The 23,668-nt window shown below is 27.5% G+C and overlaps 1 protein-coding gene across 19 annotated transcripts in view; it reads right to left on the minus strand.

Moving 5' to 3' along the window:
* LOC107451471 (ubiquitin carboxyl-terminal hydrolase-like faf) overlaps positions 1 to 23,668 on the minus strand; it is a 94,144-nt gene that overhangs the window by 53,974 nt on the left and 16,502 nt on the right. For all 19 annotated transcript variants that reach the window (XR_011636091.1, XM_071177176.1, XM_071177159.1 and 16 more), the window contains 17 exons: positions 23,283 to 23,390; positions 21,375 to 21,642; positions 18,332 to 18,419; positions 18,055 to 18,106; positions 16,793 to 16,864; positions 15,745 to 15,848; positions 15,479 to 15,593; positions 14,137 to 14,444; positions 10,370 to 10,501; positions 10,082 to 10,193; positions 8,855 to 8,992; positions 7,669 to 7,789; positions 7,455 to 7,576; positions 5,831 to 5,985; positions 3,723 to 3,978; positions 1,224 to 1,346; positions 976 to 1,136 (listed from right to left, as the gene is read on the minus strand). Coding sequence is in view for 18 of the 19 variants with exons in the window: in XM_071177176.1 (XP_071033277.1) it covers positions 976 to 1,136; positions 1,224 to 1,346; positions 3,723 to 3,978; positions 5,831 to 5,985; positions 7,455 to 7,576; positions 7,669 to 7,789; positions 8,855 to 8,992; positions 10,082 to 10,193; positions 10,370 to 10,501; positions 14,137 to 14,444; positions 15,479 to 15,593; positions 15,745 to 15,848; positions 16,793 to 16,864; positions 18,055 to 18,106; positions 18,332 to 18,419; positions 21,375 to 21,642; positions 23,283 to 23,390 (2,435 nt within the window). In the remaining variant the exon portion in view is untranslated. The remainder of the gene's footprint in view (positions 1 to 975; positions 1,137 to 1,223; positions 1,347 to 3,722; positions 3,979 to 5,830; positions 5,986 to 7,454; positions 7,577 to 7,668; positions 7,790 to 8,854; positions 8,993 to 10,081; positions 10,194 to 10,369; positions 10,502 to 14,136; positions 14,445 to 15,478; positions 15,594 to 15,744; positions 15,849 to 16,792; positions 16,865 to 18,054; positions 18,107 to 18,331; positions 18,420 to 21,374; positions 21,643 to 23,282; positions 23,391 to 23,668) is intronic.

Raw genomic sequence — 23,668 nt, forward strand, 5'->3', positions numbered from 1 at the left:
TTCGCAAATATCATGAATTTGAGCTTAATAAAGAAGGAAAATTTGCACATGACAAACAAAATAGATTAAAATAAATTCAACAATATACAAAATAAAAGTAGACAATAATAAGTAAAAAAACATTTTTTCAGTATCAAATGATATAATCTTTGAAATTGTAGTTTAAATTTTTTAAGCATTGGTATTTAACCAAGCTTAATTGTAAACCTAGCTTGACACCTAGACAGTTAAGTAAGATATTGATAGTCCATTATAATTTAATCAAAATAATCAAATTGATAATTTAGTAATTTAAAGTTGATTTTCATACTTTAGATGGAAATTCGTTCAGACTGAATAAGGTAATTATAGGGAATAATAAGTCAGTCATTTTTTTTAATTAAACAAGATTTCAATGTCTAAATTTGTGAACATTTTACAGACACATTTTAAATATTTACAATATATACTGTAAGCCACACTTTTTCTAAAGGTGATTAACGTTTAGTACCATTTCCAGGAAAATACATTACTTATCTGGCTTTTACTAAATAAGTACTTAGATGAGTATAAGATTAAATTCAAATATATTAACGTTTAGTTCCATTTCCAGAAAAATACATTCCTTATCTGGCTTTTACTAAATAAGTACTTAGATGAGTATAAGATTAAATTCAAATATATCTTACAAATATATCTTACAATAAATTAGAAATCCCTAAAAACATTGCACACTTAATATGCAGTGTGTTTATAGATTTTGATTTCATTTTAATATAATCCAACTTGTATAACATTAAAATTATGCAATTTAAAGGTATATTTATTTTTTAATAAATATCTTTGTCAAATGTATTAAGTACCACTATATGTTATATTTTAATCAACACACATTTTTACTAATTCAAACTTCTTTTACAGCCCCATTGTATTTGATTACTATATATTATCTATATAATAACATTATATAAGAGTATATAAATAACATTTACTCACCTGTTTTTACACATAAGTAGTAATTCTATTATAAATAGATGCCAAGTTTTATCTTTCATAAGTGTGTCTAAGGCTTCTGGACATAGAGCTAGTGAAATTGTCAGGACTTCTAAAGCTTCACGACATAATATAATCTCTTCATTTTCGGTGGGTTTTGAGACCTGCGAAATTATAAGTAAAACAATCATCAATAAATCAAATAAATAAATTTTACAGAGAATTTATAAAGAAAATAATTTCAGCCATACTTTATCTTGCATTAGAAGTTCATCTGGAGAGGCATGTAACAATTCCATTGAGCCCGAAGAGGAAGCCCAAGCCATTTTTTTAATAGCTTTTACAGTACAAAGGTCTGGACGATGATTTATGGCCTAAAAAGAATTGTTTACAGTGTTATAGTTTTTAAACATGTCTTTTTCAATGGTATAAAACAAATCAACTTTGAAAAATAAACTTAAAAAGCATAAGAGTTAGGTATTTAGAAGCATCAAGAAAAACATGGCATCAATATAGATCAAGATTTATCATTCAAATCTAAGCAATCAAGCTTAACTTTAAAGAAAACAGGGTTGCCACTCAAATCTGGAAAAAAATTCCCTGTACATATTATACACAATATATTAAGAGGAAACAACTTTGCTCTTGCGTGAGCTATATTGGGCTAACTATATCTAATCGCTGGAAAAACAGCTGAACATACTTGAATAATGCTATAGTAAATGAAATAGTTTTGTATAGCTCAAATATCATGGTTAAATATCCCATAGATTATGCTTTGAGTGGTCACCATTCTTTAAAAGACAAAAATAAGAAACAAAATTCCCTGTATTTTCCCAGTTTGTAAAGCAAAAAAATCAAAATTCTCTGTATTTTCCCAGTTTGTAAAGAAAAAAAAAAATCAAAATTCCCTGCATTTTCAGGTGATTTTTAAATTCCCTGTATTTTCCAGGTTTTTCCTGTTCTCCCTGTCGAGTGGCAACCCTGGAAAAAGAGAAATGAGTAGAATATTTCTTGATGACAATTTATAATTAAATAATTCCAATAGAATTGAAACCAAAGAAAAAAATTTGAAAAATTTAAAAAAAAGAAACTATTTTTTTCTTCAAATTCAGATAGATTGTAAAAGTTTGCAAACACCAACATTTCAAACTTGAGCTCTGACAGATGAAAATAAAAAATGCTTAAACTTGTTTCTCCCTCCCTACTGGTTAAACCCCTTTGCACAAATAGCATGTCTGTATATCTCTATGCTTTTCCTACTTTCATTTGAAGATCAAACACAGAGAGAAGTTCTTGTTCAAAGAACTAAAACTACATTATGTCCATTTCTGTACTTTATTCATATAGTTATTTTTTTTATTTAGTTTATTTCTAAGAGTATTTTTTAATGCAAAATTGAGCACTGTTAAGTAAATGTAATCTTGTTTGTCAAATCTTATAGATTAAAAAATAAGATTGTAGTTTCAACTTGAAATTTAAACACAGCAATCAGATGAAACTTATTTATATTATAAAAGCTTGAATCCTATATAAATATTTCTTGTCTATCAATGTATCACTATTTCATACACAACAGTGATTGTTAGTTTCAATTGCACAAACACAAAGCACAAAACTTTAGATAAAAGAAACAAACACCTTAGAAATAAAACCAATTTAATTTTAGAATTTTGCAACGGTCTAAACTCTTTGTAGCACACTTCGTGAAATTCTTCCATTAAAAACCACGGACTTAGAAATTCTTCCCTATTTAAATGCTTAATTTTTTTCCCACTTGTTATAAGAATATTCATCAAAAGATAATTATAGATATTAGCCATCATAAAATGTTCAAGAGATTTTTCAGTTTGATATCAGAGGGTGGAAATTGGAACCTGAAATTGAGTATATCTTGCACCATGCAGCTGTGTTGCACATGCGAGTGCAATAATTTCACTGAACCCAGCTCAGTAGACAAACCTGCGGAATCCAAAGTATTTTATCAAACATGTAAAATGATTGGCGCTTTTAAATGCTAGAGACTGAATATAAGCCAAAATGGATTGTGGTACAATGCCAGGGTTGCCACTCAAATCTGGAAAAAAAATTCCCTGTGTTTTCCCAGTACTATTATACACAATATATTAAAAGGAAACAACAATTACTGCGCTCTTTTGTGACCTATATAGGGCTAACTATATTTATTAGTTTTAATTGGTAGGAAAACAGCTGAACATATCTAAATAATGTTATAGTAAGTGAAATAGTTTAGTATAGCTGAAATATCATGGCTAAATATCCCATAGATTACGCTTTGAGTGGGTACCATTTTTTAAAAGACAAAAATAAGAAACAAAATTCCCTGTACTTTCCCAGTTTGCAAGGAAAAAATCAAAATTCCCTGCATTTTCCCTGTTATTTTAGGTGATTTTTAAATTCATTGTATTTTCCAGGTTTTCCTTGTTCTCCATGTAGAGTGGCAACCCTGAATGCATTGTTAAAACGTTGAATAGAAACAATGCCAAAAGCAAACTTTTGTATAATACATGCCGAAAATCGACATGGTAAAGAAAAAATTCTCATTTTCGAACAGGGAAAATTAAGCACTTTTTAAAAACAATTAATAAAAAAGTACTTTTGGGAGGCTTTTAAAAACGCAAATAAGTACTTTTAAGCACTTTTTAAAAACGCTACACACCATATCACACTATCAAAATAAAAATCATTTTGTTGAATAATATAAAAAATAAATAACTAAATATACATACTTGATCATGTAAAAGCTGAGCCAACCTAGCAGAGACATTCCTTAGCATGAACTCGGAATTAGGGTGAGGTATGTGATTGAGAGCCTGCTGTAAGACAGATGGCCTACCTTGCAGAGTAACAGAACTGGGAGAGGTTGGGGACATTGTTCCAGAAGCATTACGTACTCGCACAGCTTCTGATTCAACTTGTACTATACACTTGCCAACAGTTGTTAAAATTAGTTTCATTATTTTTAAAACAATTAAGTATGCTGCCCTGAAAATAGCAAAAAAAGTAAATTTAATATTGTCACATATTACAAATTTAACCTGGTTTAAAATTTAACTTAAATTGACAAAAGATTTGAATTTTCACCATAGAATTAGCCCGATAAAATTACTATGAAATACGCCTTTTCCTTTACCACACATACATATTGTAAATATAAATTATGCAAAATTATAAAAATGTTTAGCTGATAAAGAACATAGTTTTAATTGAAATCTTTTAAGATTTTAATTTTATAGAAAGTTCAGAGTCTGAGTGGCGCAACATATAAATAACAAATTTATGAAAACAGGTATGTTAGTATCTGTTATATTTAACTGTGCCTCTCACTCAAATTAATAGAGGAATATAATATAATATGTTAATATGAAATTATTCCTCTCATCAAAGTTAGTTTTCTTTTTAACTGCTAATCTTTTCAACATCTTTTGAAGTGTGCACATTAACGTAGTATAAATGTTCAAATTATCAAAGCAAGAGATAAAAAGTTTTGCAAAAACTTTTCTTGTTTTGTAAAAAACTTAGCTTTATTTATTTGTTTTGTTCGTAAAGTTTAATCCTCTGGCGTTTTTACATTTTCATTTATACAGCTTCAAAATGTTCACCTTTTTTTAAAAAAAATAAAACATTGCTTTGGGCAAAATCTTCACATTCTTCATCAGAAAACTGGTACAAAGGGTCACTTTTCTCCAAATTCCAGACAGATAAGATATGTACTATGTACTTCTATGACTATTTACTATGACTTTCTATGTACAGGATCATTTGTAAGTAGAAAATGGAATTTGGTTTTTTCATTTAGACAACTAGATGTAAACCACTTGTCCCATGCAACAATAAAGAAACCAAAGTTTGTACTAGTCAATGTTTGTATTGAATATTGAAAAAACTGAGCCATTGCAATAAAATTAATGCTTTAGCTTTAACTTAATTGAAGATAAAAAATTTTAACAATTGAAGACTGTAAAATATATTTATTATTAATAAGACTACACTATTACTCACCTCCAAATTATAAATTTTAACAAGTGGCCCATTCCAAGCCAAATCGACCCATAGTCGGTGCAGTTATGTCACAGATTTTCATTAAAAAAATTGTCGAAAAATTCTCAATAAAAAACACCCTAAATGATTTTTTTCAGCGTTTTCGGACCCAAACTACAATTAGTGCCTCATTTTCAAACTTGACACGATTCAAATAATTTTCAAACATGACTAAAAAAAATTTTTTTTTTTTAATAACTGAGGTGGTAAAAGATTATTTTTTTCGTCTAAGAACTCCCCTTCAAAAATTATATCAAAAAAATTTTTTTAAAAATTATATAAATATTTTTAACATTTTAATAGTTTATATACATAGTGTTGACTTTTTTCTTTAAAATGAAACCAAGATTAAGAAAATTGGCTCATAAATTCAAAAGATATATTTAACAATATCTGTTGTTACTTTTTTTCTTTAAATTGAGCCAAATTTCAAAATAATCCATTAACTGTAGTTTTGGTTTAAAACTTCAGAAAAATTTATTTTAGCTTTTTTCCATCAAGAACTTTTGTGCAATAATTTTTCATGAAAATCTGATATGACGGCAACAAAATTTTTTCAATTTTAGTCTAATGAGCCAAGTGAAAGTTTATTTGGAATTAGAAAGTTTATTACAGCTATGGCACATGTACTTCGTAGAACTATCTTAATTTTTTTTAAAAATTTACAATCAAGTACTTTTATAATTTTTATTTTCACTCTTTGTTTAACATTTTTATTCAAGCATTCAATAGTGGCAAATATGTTTAATTATATTTTGACACAATTTACACTTTAAATAATTTAAAAAATATGTACCTTTTAGTAGGTACATCAGCACCTTCTAAAAAATTATTTTTTGTAAGCATGCCTAATGAAACAGGCACACCACCACTACAAACAAAGTTGTACTGAAATTTTTGAGCATCTTCAGACATTGGATTATGAGCTGGCATCAGCAATGTATATACAACCTACAAAGCAAAAATTCAGTTTCAGATCATTCATTAGAAGTAATAGATTAAATGAGAACCTAAGCACAACAGAAAACTTTTATTATTTTACTTAATTTTTTGTAAATTCTGTTTAGTTCAGTGTTAATATAAAAAAAAATAGTAAAAAATAAATAAAATGTTGGAAGAGGTCAACATTTTTTAGGAGACTTTACTCCTGCGCCCGGCTCCCGGTTCACTGAAAAGTACCTTTTTTCTTTTAAATATTAAACTTTAACAAAAATCGTAAAAGTGATCAAAACATACCTAAGTTTACAGTTCAGTGCAACTCTAAAAGTATAAAGTTTAATTTGTATTTTTTTTATTTCTTGACTAGATCTCCAGAGATACTCTCAATGCTCTAGAGCAGTACCTAATCGCCAAACTGTCAATTGCGAGCAACTTGTAGCTCCCTGCGATATTTTCAGTAGATCTTGTCAAGGTTTTTTTTTAAAAAGGCTATATAGTTACCTGAAATAACTCTTTTTAGAAAATAATATAATATTTTTATAACTGCTGCAAGTTTATAACAATCATTCATGACTGTTATCAATTAGCAAATGCAGATCTTGATTGATAGATAAAGTTTGGCCTAATTAACAAGAGTCTTGTTTACTAATTATGAAAATGGCGCAAAATGTAAATGCCAAAAAAGATAATTTTGTGAAAATGAGAAACATTAGTGATCTAATTTTATAATATTTAAGATATAACTCCAACGCGACATTGTCTGAGCTCATAAATATTTTCAAAAATTTAGAATTATTCATTGATTTTAATGATTTTTATCAAGGTGGAAAAATCTTACCCAATTAGTAGTTTTTAAAAAGTTTAATAACTTTGGAAATCTATAATCTGATTGATCACTCTAAAGCCCAAATGACGTATAATGACTTCATAACTTTTTCATAGTTATAGTAGTGAAAAGAGCTTCCCAAAGACTTGAGCTAGACTTTATTCCTCTGCTGAACTAATAAACCAAATGTAGCATTTTTTAAAGTTACTTTGGCTGAGAGTTCACTGTTGGATTTAAAAATAGTACAGTAGCTCAGAAGCTTAAAAATATTGGCAACAATGCCCACATTGCACTCTTACATTGAAATAGATTTATAGAATATAATAATCTTAGAAATAACTTCTCTGATGACAAAATAATTTTACTACAAGTTTTTATCTTTTGAACCAATTTAAAACCATATCTAAAAATAGTTATGGTAAATAAATAAATAAATTTAAAAAAAAAAAAAAACCAGGTAAAATTTATAGCTTGACAAGGAAACAGGAGAAAAGTAAAACTTAGAAGATTGGAAAAGTAAAATCTGCAAAACAGGAAGAATGGGCAAAGATAAATACATTTTCCCTAAGGATTGGAATCCTCCAATGGAAAGTTTTTTTTTTTAAAAATTTGAAAAAAATCCAACATTATCGATTTAAATATAATAAGAACCAACCTCTAGAGTATAAAGTACTTGAGAAGGAGATGGTGCATAGAAAATACTTTCGAGGGTAGATCTATCCCCTAGACTTGCATTTTCTTGGCATATCTTTTTTAATCTCTCTAGAGTATAATTGTCTAAGAAGGGGAAAAAAATCATTGTTTATATAATAAAGACAAGCTATGTAGAAAAAAAGCTAAAATTATTATAAAATGTTTGTGTTTCTTACCAGGAGGCATCAATTTTAGAACAGCGTGGGCCTCATCTCTTAAAGCAGGAACATTCAAAGAGCTCCCTAAATCAGCAAGTTGAAATAGAAACTGAGCATATTGCTGTTGCTGAGACATCAACTAACAAGAGAAAAAGCAATAAAATTTTTTGCATCAAGAATAAATGTCAAATAGTATGTAAGTAAACATGTTAAATTAAATCATATTTGCATTTAATTAATATACTCACTTAATTATGAAAATTTTTTTGAAATTTAATATGAAAAATTTTAGTATCAAAACTGAAAATAAAAACCTCAGTAAAATTGGTAAAACTTATAACAAAATACTGAATAATTTTTTAGTAAGCCACCTTAAATGATTGAAATTACAAGCTATTATTTTCAGTCATAATCAGTCAATAGATTTTAAATACTAATTCACTAGTTTCCTTTATATTCTGAAAAGTGCATAAGTAAGGTAATTTAACTAAATTCCCGCATAGATTATCGGGTTCAACTGCAACAAAAATGTTTTTATTGCTGCTTCTTCAACACTGTGTTTGAATAACTCTACATTAGCCCAACAAAAAAGACATCATGCAAGAAAATGTTTATAACTCAAAAAAGGAAGAGACATGTAACAGGCTGCCTTGGCTTTGGTTAACAGAGCTTACCCAATGTAATAACACTTTCAGAGCAATTCAAAAATATTTATAGTAAATAAAATTGCGCATTAATATTATTTTACAACGATTTTTTTAAAATTCATCCTAACTCAATATATATTTTTTTTGGTGAAAGCTGCCAAGGCAGCAAAATTCAATAAAGTATTAAGTGCTAAAATTTAAAAGAAAAAACTGCTAACTATTTCTACAAGTTACATAAATACCCAGGGGACTTATAAGCATAGTAAAAAGTCATTAGACAAAGAGAGAAATTGAAATGAATTGATTGAGAAACGAAAAGAGAAAAATTGAAACAAAAATTTAAAACCATATAAAAAAAATATATAAAATGGAAAAATAAAAGCTATAAAAAATTATAATTTCATTTCGAAAATTTTTCCTCTTGTGAGGCTGTTTATAGACATGTTTACTGTTAAACATAGACTCTTAAAGTTGACACGTTTATTTTTCTATTATGTGGAAGTATTTTCTCTTCCTATCAAACAAATTTTGAATGAAAAAAAGTAGTTAACACTTACAACACCGGGAAGACAATTTTCTGCCTCAGCATTAGGTCCTTCAAAGGGGTGTTGAGGGGAGCCAGTTGAACTATCTGAACTTGAATCAGGAGAAGAGGGCATGTTTGTTCCAATCTGGCACAACTTTGCAGATATCACCTGACAAAGGAAAATGGATAAGCCTTATTTCACAATAAATATCTTAAATCGCAAAAAATTCAGTTCAATTTCAAATATTATTACAAAATTACCTACAGAAAACAGTAATTAGTTTCAACAAAGGATAGGATATATTTTGTCATGTTGACTAAAGAAAAAACAATTTGAAGAATGCAGTATGTCTGCAGTATGAAAACTATAGTATATCTGTTTATGTAATTTCATTTGTGCTTTATTCAGATTGTTATTTGCTTTAGTCATTTATAAGTTTTAATAGAAAATACCACATAAAATAGACGGAATTAATTTAAATGTTTCCTTTTACAAAAATGCATTTCTGAAACTTGGATGCAAGTGCAATAATTTTTTAGAAGTTTGTTTTTGCTCTAGAATACCCTTCTTTGCCTTCTAAGACATCTTTTTTGCCTTCTTGCCCTTAACGTTAAATCTTAAAATTTTCATTTTCTCTATGTTTTTAACTAACTTTTGATAAGACTTCAACATTATACCTTTAGAAATAGGACAAAAATGAAGGTCACTTTAATTGATTAGGAGAAGCAACACTTGATATCATATAGTAATTCTTTTCATTTTTTCTCAAAAATGTAAATTTGAGAATATTTGTATTTCAAATTTCATAATGACTACTTATTTTCATAGGCAATTTCATTTTGAGCATTTATATGTTTTTAGATTTTTAAATTTAACTTTCCTTATAGTTGAAAATGACGAAAACTGATTTAAATGATGCTGAAAAATCATCTTGACACTCATAACACAAAAACTGACAAATGTATAAACTCCTTATAAAAACACTTATTGCAAAATTGTATTAATATAATTTTGTCATGTGTTTTTTAAGTTTCAAAGCATACGGCTATGTAAAATTAAATATCCAACCTCAATTTAAGTGTAAAAATTAAGTTAATTATAAAAATATTTAAAATCTTTCTCTTCTGTTACTAATCCTCTGGCAATTAAATATGGTTAGGAGTAAAGAAGCATCTTAATATAAGCACAAAATGACAAAAATGGGAAAACAGATACAAAGTTGAATAAAAATGTTAAACAGAAATCCTTCATAATTACCATTTTGTCCCTGAGAGGTAATTGAGAAACTAATTTCTTATCGTCAGCAGGATCAAGCAATTCACCATTGACAAATAAATCTACTTTCATATTTACATTATTTGCTTTGACCCTACAAAACAAAAAGAAATATTAACAAATACCAGAATGAAGACAATGAAAGTAAACTAACATGAAAAATAAACATTTACTTTCACTTTAGTTATTCATTATAGTAAATAACATTTTAAAGATTTGATTTTATCTTTAAATGTATTTAAACTAAACACAGTAATTATAATAAATTACCTAGTTAAAATTTGGCGACGTACTGCACCTAATGTGTCGTTTGAATGTGTCCACACTTCGGTATTGTCTTCAAAGCTACGTCCTTGATTGGAAAACCTTATTGTTAGTGTTAACTGTTTGCCTCTGTGTGCCCTATTGAGAAACATGGATCTCATCAATTAAAAATACAAGAACTCAATTTATCTACATTAGAGCTTTAAACTTTAGTTTTAAAAAACACTTTCAACATGGTGCATAGTAAAATCTTTGTACAAAATTAAGCACCTTTCAAGCACTTAAAAATACTTTTAAACACTACATACATTAACAAAATGCAAAATAATTTTCAAGGACATAATCATGATAAAATAACTATATAGTTTCTGACAAATAACTCTTTTTCTTGATTGCATTAGCCACCATAAAAAGATAGAGACTTTTCGGTTTGGTTTCAGAGGGAGGAAAATGAAGTCTGAAATTAAGAACCTCTTGCAAAATGCAGCTGAGTTGCACGTGATAGAGCAAGAATAATTCCCACTGAATCCAGTTCAGTATATGCACATGCAGACCAGCAAGCATTTAATCAAACATGTATAATGATTGGCACTTTCATAAGAACAATGTGAAAATCACTCTTCTGCATAATACGTGGCCAAAATTGATGTGGTAAAGAAAACAAATTTAATTTTCGAAAAGGGAAAATTAAGCACTTTTTACAAACACCCAATAAAAAAGCACCTTTAAGGGCTTTTAAAAAACGAAACTCGAAAATAAGCACCTTTAAGCACTTTTTAAAAATGCTATGCACCCTGTTTAAGTTAACTTTTTTTGGTAATTTTATCTCACAGAGTAAGGTTTATATAAAATTTCTTAAATCAAATTGTCAGAGCAATTACTCTAAACATAAAATATCCAGGAACACAGTATATCAGTTATGAACAAATATTGTTACAAATAAGATACAAATAAAACATAAGTTAAGAAATATTAAAACGGATCAATACAAAATCATTTTAGTTTCTTTATACAATATCACGAGGCTCACAATATGATTTAGCAAATTCTGCAAGTTGTTAGTTTTTTTAAATTAATTAAAAATTATTCTGCTTGCCCTTAAGTATGAAAATCCATAAATTAGATTGCAATATACTTCAAGATCTGCACAGAGCGGAAAGGGAAAAGAAAAAAAAAAAAAAAGACCACTCCTTAGGACCTTGAATACTTTTGATTTAATGATCATATTTTAATATTCTAGGACTCAATTTGAATTTTAAGCATCTGACTTTTTTGAAATTCAATATCTTTGGAACTATTTGACCGATTTCACTGAAATTTCATATTTTGCTATGTAAAATTACATTTGTTAGAATAATGCAAAATATTGTACACATTACTATTCAAAATTGACTTTTAAAAAAAATTTACCAGATAACACATTTCATGGCTTCTTAAGGTCTCCAGACTTGAATCCTTATGGATAAGGGAGTACTCCCAAGTTTTTATCCACCATAATACATAACGTCTGTCTCTGAATTTAAGTTTAGCATAGCACACTATAACATTCAAAGCATTCCCCGCAATATATAGTGTTATACTGTACAACAATTGAATATGTGATTTCGCACTACTAGATAATAACAGACAATGGTGAACATCATATAGAACATGTTTTGTAAACAAGATTTTATTTTATATCTGTCGTTGAACAGCCGACCCAATTTTGGGTTTACAACCAATGTTCAGCTCCATAGTCTTGTAATTTTGAACCAATCGAGAAGGCAAGGAAACTCCTCGATCAGAACCCGCAGAGGTATGGTTTGTTATGTGAAGCTGGAGGACTTTGTGACGCGACAGATTTAACGTGCATCAGACACCATTTATTACACGTGAGTCTTCAGCCCGCGGAGATCGAACCCATTAACTCTTGGACGTAGGCCCAGTGCTCTAACAACCAGGACATTTTTACCACATTTGACTTTATAACTTTTTCTAACAACTATTTACAGTTAAAATTCTATTATTATTTTGTTTGTTTCGAGAATAATACTTGTCATATTCCTATTTCTACCACAACCGGTTATTTGACCGGGAGAACAACTTATTGCTTTATAAGATTATCAGATCAGAAATTAAGATGTAATGCGTGTTCAAATCGACTCAATGTATTGCATTCGATTTGTTGCACATTTCTGCAAAGACTGTTGCATAGCTAGTTCAATCAGAATAACTGTGAATTCAAATTTAAAGAAAGTACCTAAAATTTTAGATTGGCATTTTTGTGCAAGAAAAAGGGACAAAAACCAAATGTTTTGGTAAGTAAAAACTCAGCGGTGCGACAGCCCTTAAGGGCCAAGGCCTACTGTGCCCATCTCAGTTTTCTTGACCTTGGGCTCTGGAGTGCAGGGGCATATGTTTCGGTCAGGTGGTCAGCTGAACGCGGAACCTCCAGTGTTTAGTTCCCAAGCATGTTTGGTACTCATTTATCGACCCACTGAAGGGATGAAAGGCTGAGTCAACCTTGCCCGGCCCGAGGATAGAGCCAGGGACCTGCGGCACGACAGCGCGAAGCGCTACTGCTCAGCCACCGGGCGTCGTTTTGGTAAGTAGTTTATATTTTATTTTGATAGCTTTACTTCATTTCAAACTGTTAGTTTTTACACAGAAAAATGTCGAAACAATCAAGAGAGCACAAGTTCTTAGAAGAAATAATATTAATTATAAGAATAATTATAATCCTTATATATTCTTATAATTATAAGAATTATAGAAATAATAATAATTAGAAAAAAATATGTTTGTGGAAAATGTACAATACAAACACCCTGTTTATGTAAAAAATTCCTATTCTTTGTGCTTGTAATACATGAAAATTGGCAATACACAACTTTGTTTAATTATAATAAAGTATTTTTAGTCCATAGCCTAACATCCNCTATAATTCTTATATATTCTTATAATTATAAGAATTATAGAAATAATAATAATTAGAAAAAAATATGTTTGTGGAAAATGTACAATACAAACACCCTGTTTATGTAAAAAATTCTTATTCTTTGTGCTTGTAATACATGAAAATTGGCAATACACAACTTTGTTTAATTATAATTTTTTTAAAGTTTATTTCCTTCCTAACATCCATATTTCATACATTCAATCAAGAAACATAAAGTCCGGTCATTTGACCGGCTATGGTAGAAATAGGTATACAGGGGTGATTGTGGGCCTAAGTCAAAATTCCGGAAAATTTCTCGAGTAAAAAAAAAAGATAAAGAAAAAAAAAGTTTAAATTGAAAAAAATTTAAACAAGGTTTTTTTTCTTCCCTTTTCTCAATATTTCTTAGTTAACTTAAAATATATTTCAAATTTTACACATACCTGTGATGACCTGGAGAAGTAATTACAATTTACATATATGTCTTTCTTTCTTTCTTGAGTTTATGATTATAACAACTATTTACTGATAAAAAATGAATATTAATCATGAATATAAGCTTATAAAATATCTCTCTGGCTCTCCCTTACAAACAAATAAAATAAACTGTTTTTTTATGTTCAACCTTTGAAAATTTGATTGCCGGAAACTTCTGTGATCAATGATTTTTTTAAACGTCTGGACCTTCGATCTCCGGAAACTTACGGATAACTGTTAGCGAAAAATCCGGAAATCCGGATTTTTTCCGGAGCACAATCAGCCCTGGGTATATATTAAGTGCCAGTATGTTTAGTGTTAAAAAAACAGGAAGCAGGTATGATAAAATATTATAATTTTTAAAATCTACTGATGTTACCTTGCCATTGGTAAAATGGATCTTTCTTCTCCATAATCACCATCACACTGGCCAACATACTCTCTCAGGACTTTTAACACACGTACCATTCTGGTTGTTTCTTGTCTCAGTCTATTAAAACTGTCTTTATCTCTTTCGAGAACTGATATTGTGTCAAAAGCAGCTTTTAACCTGTCCATGCAGGATTGCACAAAATCTTCATGGATATCCATTTGACTAGCTTGTAAACGAGGTCCTAAATTAGTGTAAGTTTCTTTTAATAGTTCTATGGCTCTGTTTGCAACATCTTCACTCCCACACAACACAACCTATAAGGACAGAAGAGGAATCAGTTAAATTTAATTAGCAATACAGTTGTGATTTCGGTAATCTGAGAGTTTTTTTCTTATTATTTTTTTTAATAATTATTCTCCAGCCATAGAGTGGACCTTAAGTAGTTTATTTCCTTTCTTTTATTTTTTTTAAATGAATATCTTTTAAAAGACAATTCATTTATAAGTCACAATCCAGACGTTATCTTTAATATCAAATAAAATACACTCTAATAATAATAATTTACTTAAAGAAATATTGTAACGTATAAGTACAATATTTCTTCAGAGGTTGTAACAGTGCAGAGACACTCTTCACAGCATTTCATTAACATATTTAAAATTTAAAGTATAGAAAAAAGGAGTTCAGATCAATCTAGAGTAAGCCACATTTTAAATGATCAAAAAGTTTTTTTCTTCCAAAAAATAAAAATGTAAACAAATTATGGCATTAACATTATAATTATTATCATATACAATTTAAAAAAACTTAGCGGGAAAGTAATCCTCTAATAGTTTGTTTGCTTTATGATAATTTTCTTTTAAAGCTTTTGAAACTTCATGGCTTACTGAAGGCTTGTCTGAAATCATTTTGCTTTTAAATTTTAAAAAACCAAAGGATGTGAAACAGAATTTGTTATGGAAAATTTCTCAGTCTAAAAAACACCAACTTTTTCTAGCTTAATGATCATGTACTTCAAAACAACTAAACTTTACTACTATAATTTTAATTCTGACTTATGCATAGGATATAACAAACTAAATCAGCTTCTTAAGGGTAAAAAGATGCTTAGTTTGAACTATAACTTTTGCCAACTTAAGTTACTTAATAATAACCAAAACTAACACTTTATAAGTTCTTATAAATTTTTTCTTTAAAGAAAAACAGCTAGAACCTTTCCTGCATCAAAAGACCAGTTTCTCATACATTATTCAATGAAAAAGTAGTTCATGAAAGGAAAATTTCTGCACAATTTTGCCAAATCAAAATGCTTAGAGGATAAAATGAAGAAATTAAAAATAGAACTTACTCTCCACAAGTAATCTAAACCTAAAAGCTCTAAGTCATTCATTAAAAATGCCCTCCTTTTAGCTATAAGTTTGCTTTCTTTGGAATTTACAGCTTTGAAGAAACGGTCAAAACACCTAATAAATGAATGAAAAAATATAATACAATTAAGATATAATAAGATTATAACACATTCATAAGATTCTACACATTTTCATATTATCTCATAACTCAAAAAATTTCACTTTCACTAAGAAATCAAAAATTTCTTTAAAAAAAATTACTTACTTTATCCCACTTTCTGTTAATAAGCAAGGATCCAACTGTAGAACAATTCCTTCAAAGAAATCTCTGTTAATGTCTGGATCAAGATCTGGCTCTTCACCCATGAGCTAAAAAAATGTTTGTTTTTAACATCACTTTACTGAAAAGTATATAATATATACACTAGATACAGTCAGAATTTTTAGATACTTTACTTTAATAACTATGATAATTAAGATATTAGAATTATTTCAATACGATATTTCGAGCTATCATCTAATGGAAATTGCATAAACTTGCACTGTATCTATCTGGAAATAACACCAAAGAAAAGTTTTTTTAAAAAAATTTGATTATAACTATAAGTCATTTATCACTATGATTTATAATTTCTTAAAATGCAAGGAGGACATTTGTCTCTCAGAGCAAACGAATTAGATTAGATTAAAATGTTCAAATGCAAATTTCATTGAGTTAGTGAGTTAGGAACTAATACACAAGAAATCAGGTATACAATTGTATCCCAGTCAAATAAAATGTACAACCAAAATAAAGTCTAGATTCAATAATAAAACATATAACTTTCATATGGCGTTAAATTGAACCAAAAGATGCCGCAATCTTGATATGGCGTTAAGGTGAACCATAATCTCTTTCAAATCGCTGTAATGCTTAATATTGTGTTAAATTAAACCATGATAATGTTCAAATTTGCAGCAAACTTAATATGGTGTTAAGTTGAACCATAACATAATTCAAAATTGCAGCAATCTTTATAGAGTTTAGTTGAACTATAATATGGTTCAAATTTGCTGAAATGTTAATACATTGTTAAATTGAACCATAATATCTTTCAAATTTGCTGCACAGTTAAGGGAATTTCCATAGAACCAGAAACTAGTTTTGGCAATGACAAACATGAACTACATGAAATATAATGAATATCTTTTTGGGAAACAGCCCTTTTAAATAAGATTAATATGTTCTCTCAAACATAACCTTTTAAACAAACAACAATAATCTTTAGTTCTAATGAACTAAAAATTATTATTTAATTACACAAAATCAATACCTTTGAAAACCATTTGAAACACGCTTCACGGTCTGTGACATAAACTGCATTTTCAGCAAGACAGGACCAAATCTAAAACAATAAAAAGGTTATTAAAATTAATAAGTAAAAATTTAAGCAAATTTGTAAGAACTCCAACTACAATTTTTTTAAACTTCAGATAAATTCAAATTGTCATAAAAACAGTAAATGCATAACATAAACAGTATACAGCATAGTAATTGCAGTATCATTTTAATTATCAAAATAATTTTCATAAATTCAGGAGGACAAAATGGTGAATTTGAATGTTAGAAATTTAAGAGAACCACAATCCAGATGCGGTGAACCTGATGCATTATTCTCATAGATAACATTTTTGAGTAAACCAAATTTACTCTGACCATCAACTTTCCATTGCAACAAGTAGTCTGACTTTTTGACAAAAAACTATAAATAATTATTTTCCATACCATAACATGTAAAGCTAATGTAAACATATACTACACTTTCAGTTAACTTAACACTAGATTGTCCAAGGAAGTAATTTTGACGGCTTTTTAATTTCAATTATAAAAACAATAATGCATATAATGACACAATATATTAGAATTTTGAGACTTTTTGAAAAACATATATTTTTTTAAGAGGTAATATTTACTAATAACTTGTTATATAACTGTAAATAATATTTAAAAAAAATTAAAAATTAATTTTAAACAAATTTCTTTACACATTAGTTATTTTTTCACAATCCAGCCATTTTGACTGCGTTTGGGCAATATAGGTTTATTTTAATTTTTAGCAAAGCTAATTTTGATGTTTCTTCAGAATTTAAATAAAATGTTTCATATGAAATTGTAAAAAATATTTTTATTTATATGAACAAAAAGATCCAATTTTATTTTTTAATGATTGGAAGCAATTTCTAGTAAGATAGATTGACTCCTTAATATAAATTATAAGAGTTAATGATTTCTCTACAATTTTTCTCTGAACTCTACAGTTTTTTCTAACTAAATAATAAGTGTAGCTCATCATACTTCAAAACAAAGTTACTCTAAGGCAGATATGAAAATTGGAAAATATGTTGAATATTTATTTTTTAATAAACATTTTACTAGTTTTCACTTTTTTAGAATTTTAATTAACATGAGCAGAATGATAAATTAAAATTTAATTTGTTACATAGCTTCATTACATAGCTATTAAGATATAAAACTGACATTAATAGAATGAGATAAAATTTAATTTGTTACATAGCTATTACATATAAAACTAACCTGCTTTGCTTGAGGAGCACAAAGCCACAACTGCCCGTCTTTAAGTAAAAACCTAAAAAAGTAAAATGAAAAAGTTTTTTCAATTTTAATGAGTAAGAAACAGAAATATTTTTTACCTATAAAAAAAAAAAAAAAAAAAAAAAAAAAAAAAAAAAAAAAAAAAAAAAAAAAAAAAANAAGTAAAAACCTAAAAAAGTAAAATGAAAAGTTTTTTAAATTTTAATGAGTAAGAAACAGAAATATCTTTTACCTATAAAATAAATTTAAAAAAAATTACCTTAAAAAATTCAAACGTTCTTGAACTTGCTGGACATGACTAAACCGGCTATCTGGTGAAACTGAATTGGGATCTAATTCAGGATGTTCTGCAATAAATATTTAAAATCAGAAACAGTGCATTCTCTCAAGACATAAATAGAAAAATGTATGATTAATTTTAAAAATGCATTTTAGTGTGTCATGAGATTAAACAATTGATCAATGTAAAAGGACACTTTAAAAGTATTTTCGACTTAGCAATAAACGGTAAAGTATAAGAAATAACTTGCAATTTAAAAATATTAATAAATGTATCTTTAAGGCCACTTCTAAAAAAGCAATGGAATAAATTAAGAAAAATAATTTGATAGCAAAAATTTTAAGTTCTTTTTTCATATGATGACTGAAAATTCGAAACAGGTTTGTAAGACTGAACATTGAGTAATGAGTGGATGTATCCTAAAATTATAAGTATAGTATGCTTAATGAGCATTCTAAAACAACAGAGATTCAAAATGTATTAAAGTTACACTTTTACAACAACAACAAAATTGAGAAAAAAAATGATAATTAAATTAATTTATTATTTTCACAACTTATAAAAATAAGAAAATAATAATCACTAAAAGGATTCACTACGATCTGAAAACAAAGTGCAAACAACATAATTGCTATACATTTTTAAATAATGAAGACTTTGAGTGAAGTTAAGGACAGAATTATTTTTATCAGGATAGCTACAAACACTATTCTTGTAAATAATTTAAACAGCACTTTTAACTGTAAAATATATGGTTCTTATTTAAAATGCTTGTCAATTAAATCTTAATCATAAAGATTAAAAACTTGTTTTTCAAAAACTTTCTTCAGATTGTTCACTTTTCAAAATCATGATAGTCTATAGATACACCAATATCTGGGTCCTTAACATTATTAATATTTTTAATTGAAATCAATAAAAACGTTTTTGTTTTCTTCTTTGCTGAAAACTATAGAGGATACATTCCCAGGTGTGTTGTTAAAAGGGAATGCTTCAATTGGCTGAATGAGTGGTAGTAAGGCAATAAAACAGATACCATGCCATAAATATTAAAATAGTTAACAAGTTATAAATACTTTTATTCGTCATAACACTATCTACAATGGGTTTTGTACAAACTTTTTTATTCTCTTTCTTAATTAAAATTAAATCAAATTTATAAGAAAAATTTAAAGAAAACTCTTGTGAGAATAATTTTTTTCCACTAATGTCAGAGCAGACTATCTAAAGTTCTTTATTTTAGTTAAACTGAAAAGAAATGTGATTTTTAAAAAGGCTGTATTGTCTCATTGTTATGAAGGTTAAAGGAATATAAACTATTGAAATCTAAAAAAAAAAGTCGAAGTAAAATGTTAGAAAAAAGATAACAATTCTACACTAATATAAATTTGGTATATTACTGCCCAATTTTTTAAAATATCCTCACATGCATTTTTTCTTTCTTTCTTGAAATCAATGAAATGCCTAAAATGCCATATGAAATGCCTAAACTATAAAGCAAAGACAATTAGAAATTTAAAATAATTACAATATTTTTCCCACATGAACATCTAAATACTCAACTAAATGAACATCAATAAAATTTTTTCTATGTTTATGATATGCTCAAATTTAAGGCTTTAAAATGTTTAAAAAAGAAATTACAATTTTACGTTTTTGGGATATATTTTCTAAAATCACACATACACAAATTAAAAAGTTATACTTTTACGAATAATTAACATTCACAAAAACGACAACAACAAAAATTCTCCTAGAATAAAACTTTTAGGATTATATATATAAAAAAAAAATAAAAAAAACATTCTTTGCTAAGAAAATTAAGAAAATTCAAAAAATAAAATTATAATTAAAACTAAGGCCTTTGCCTGCGTTTTCTGCTCTTTCAAACTTTCTGCTGGATATTTTATCCAACTTAATAAAAATCCTTAAAATCAATGAGTAGTTCTAAATTTTTGTGTATTTTTAAGAGCCCAAACAATAGAGCATTGGAGTAAACTTACAAATATTAAATTAGATCATACACCAGTGATTTCACTAGAGATTGGAAACTAGAAGTCCTTGGGAGCCAGAATTTCCAAACTTATGGATTTTTTTTTTTTTACTAAAAGAAGTTCTGGTTAAAAATATGGATTTTCTACTTTTTTAACCATCTATTAATATTCATATTCATGAGTATTTGATAGATAAAATAAAGAATTTCAAATAAAAAAATAGTTATATTTGAACTATTAAGGCTTTCAGCTAAGACTGATCTAACAGCATAAAAAAAGCAACAATGAAATTTGATAATCAGAATTTTAATTCTCTCCTCCAGCTGTTAGGAGGACTCCATACTGTGGAAGAAAATTTTCATTTCAAATTATCTTTCTCCTTTATTACTAATTTAAAAGAAAGAAAAAGTAACTTTAAGTAAAGCAAATCTAGAGTAAGTCATGAAGTTTCAATTACTGAAAAAAAAAACTACTTAAAATATTAAAATACAAACAAATTATCAAAAGAGAAATTACCTATTGCATAATCCTAAGCTATCATAACATAGTTTATTCTCTTTTTTAAAATTTCTTTTCAGTAAATTAAACTCCATGGCTTACTCTAGGTTTGTCTGAACTAACTTTTCATGCACTTAAACTTTAAAGTAGTAATAAAGGACAAAGAGAATTTGTGGCGAAATTTTTCCCCCGTGGTATGGTGTCCTCTTAAAACTGATAAGAAACATTCTTATTTGTATAATTAAAGTTTGGTTAAAATTGTGCTAACATAACCAGCATGTTTTTTTTCTTCCAAGGGATGTGCCATAACATATTTTTTCCATCACTAAAGTTCTTGGTAATAAAAAATATTGATAAAATAGTTTCTTTTCCGAAAACAGTGGCTTTTAGTCATGCTAATATTTCGTCCCATTTTCACTGGCTAAAATTTGACCTAACAGTAGCGATAATCAAATAAATAAATCTGTTGGATATTATTCAAGCAAAAAGCATTATTTAATGTAAAACCAACTGAAAGAATGTTTGTTTACCTTTTGCTATCAGATGTGCACGTTTCATGTACGTTGTGAGATTGTCTGCCACTAGGATGACAAGAGAGTGGTGCTGCTGCAACCTATTGATCACTTCATGTCGATAGAGCATGTGAGGAGATCTCTGTGCATGATTAAAATTGGGAGGTGCTTCTGAATAAAGATTACAGATTTCTCTGATTTGTTTCAGGGCAGGAAGAACCCATTTGTCATTCTTAAGTTCCTCAACACATCGATCCAACCAATGAGTTTTTTGAGAATCTCTATCCTGTAAACAACAAAAAGGAGAGTCTTAAATATGAATCAGGATTGACATTTTATCCAGGAAAAAATTTATTTATTCCAAAATAACAGACGAAAATGGAGAAAACGAAGAGAAACTGGACAAAATGGAAGAAACTTAATGAAAGAATTGTAAAGGGGTGAAAAAGCTATTGATGATTGTAAAAAACTAGTAGAATCTATGCTGAGATAAATTAAAATTAGTTTTGAATTTGAAAGGTGGGAATATTAAATATTAAAAAAATGTACTATTTCAAATTAGCTTATTTTTAAAAATGGGTTAGATTCAATTATGTTTGCTACTGTATCTAAGAATTATTTCTTAGTATAACAAAGATAGAATATTTTTCATTATGTATAGTTTCTTGGAAAAAAAAAAAGATTATTAAGAGTAATTTTTCTAAAGATTAAAAAGAATTTTTTTTTACATAATTTAAAAATTCAGAAGGGTTAATGTTGAAAGACCACTACAAAGAAAATTGAATGATTTGCTACACGAGTTATGAAAAAGAGAAACCACTGTTTCAAATATGTGTTTAAAAAATTATATCGATGACTAAAATTTTCTCTCTCACTTTTTTGAGAAAAAAAATGACAGCTTGGGCTTTTAGAGGTAGTAAAAATACTGTAAATAACAAGTGAAATAATAAAAATATTGAAAAATTTACTCTGTTTATGTTTAATATTTTAGATAAATTAAGATTTAAATAATAATGTTTAATTAAAATTCTGCAAAAAATAAAATACACTAATGAAATAAATCTAGACAATATAGCAATATACAGTACAGTATAATTTAAGTATCTAATACTTTTTATTAAATTTCAATAATCACGTGAAATTTATTTAAGCCAAATTATTATCTGGCAAGGAGAAAAATGATGATAATAATTTTTTTTTATTAAATATTTTAAATTAAATGTATTTTTCACTTATTTAACAAATATATATTAATAATTCAGATTCAATACATTATTATTACCATATTAGTTATTAGAATTATCTTGTCTTTAGTACAGCATTTCGTTAAAAGGATGGCATTTTAAGGCATTTAAAATAAGCAAACAATTTAACATTCTCTAAAAGCATGCAATTCCTAATTTTTTTAAGAAAGGTTTTTAAGTCAAAAGCATATTTTAAGTAAAATAAGTACAATTTAAACATCCTGATTTCTATTAACTCTACTAATACTCTGACTTAAACTAAAAGCTATTTAAAGTTTCTCATAATCTTTCTGTGTTAAAAAATATTTAAAAATTACAGACACAGAAAGGATGAAATTTTTTTTTATAAAAACAAAGAACTTTTTTGAGCAAACATCTTCACTAACAATAGACAATTGTGGTTTTTCTTTTCCTTTTTACACACATTTGGTTTTCTTTCCTCTTCCACTTCTAAGCCATACCTTAATGTAAAGTACCATTTCCCATTTTAATAAGAAATAATTCTATATGATGCTACATTTACTTTGAATTTCACTCGCTATTTATTACTGCGAATGTTAAGATTGATTGTTTTCAAGTTTGTTAAAAGAATTCTTCAGGTTTTTGCTAATATATGAATATTCCTTCTTTAAACATTATCAAAATAAGCCTCAATTTCACTAAAATAAAAGAATTGAATCACCTGAGAGCAGCTATAATCCAGGATTTTTACATGAGCAGTGAGAGCCTGGTCCATGATATCAGTTGGCACATCATTACTATGAGCCAAACTCCAAAGCAAATTCAATACCTTAAAACAAAAATAAACATTTATTTTGTACTCTTTTAAATAGCATTTATTATTAGTTAAATTCAAATCTATAGCACTTTAGATGTATATGCATAGCAATAACAAATAAAGAATTGAATATTTCTAAGCCTTTCCCAGGCGAATAAATACAATTTTTTATTTATTTAGTCAAAGCAAGTTAAATTCGTCACATAAAATTATAATGTTTCATTTCAAAAACATTAAATTAAGTTTCAGAAAACAGATTTTCTTTACAAGGGCCTACCACTAAATTAGAG

The sequence above is a fragment of the Parasteatoda tepidariorum genome, chromosome 1 (assembly GCF_043381705.1).
Source record: "Parasteatoda tepidariorum isolate YZ-2023 chromosome 1, CAS_Ptep_4.0, whole genome shotgun sequence".
In the NCBI taxonomy this organism is placed as follows: Eukaryota; Metazoa; Arthropoda; class Arachnida; order Araneae; family Theridiidae; genus Parasteatoda; species Parasteatoda tepidariorum.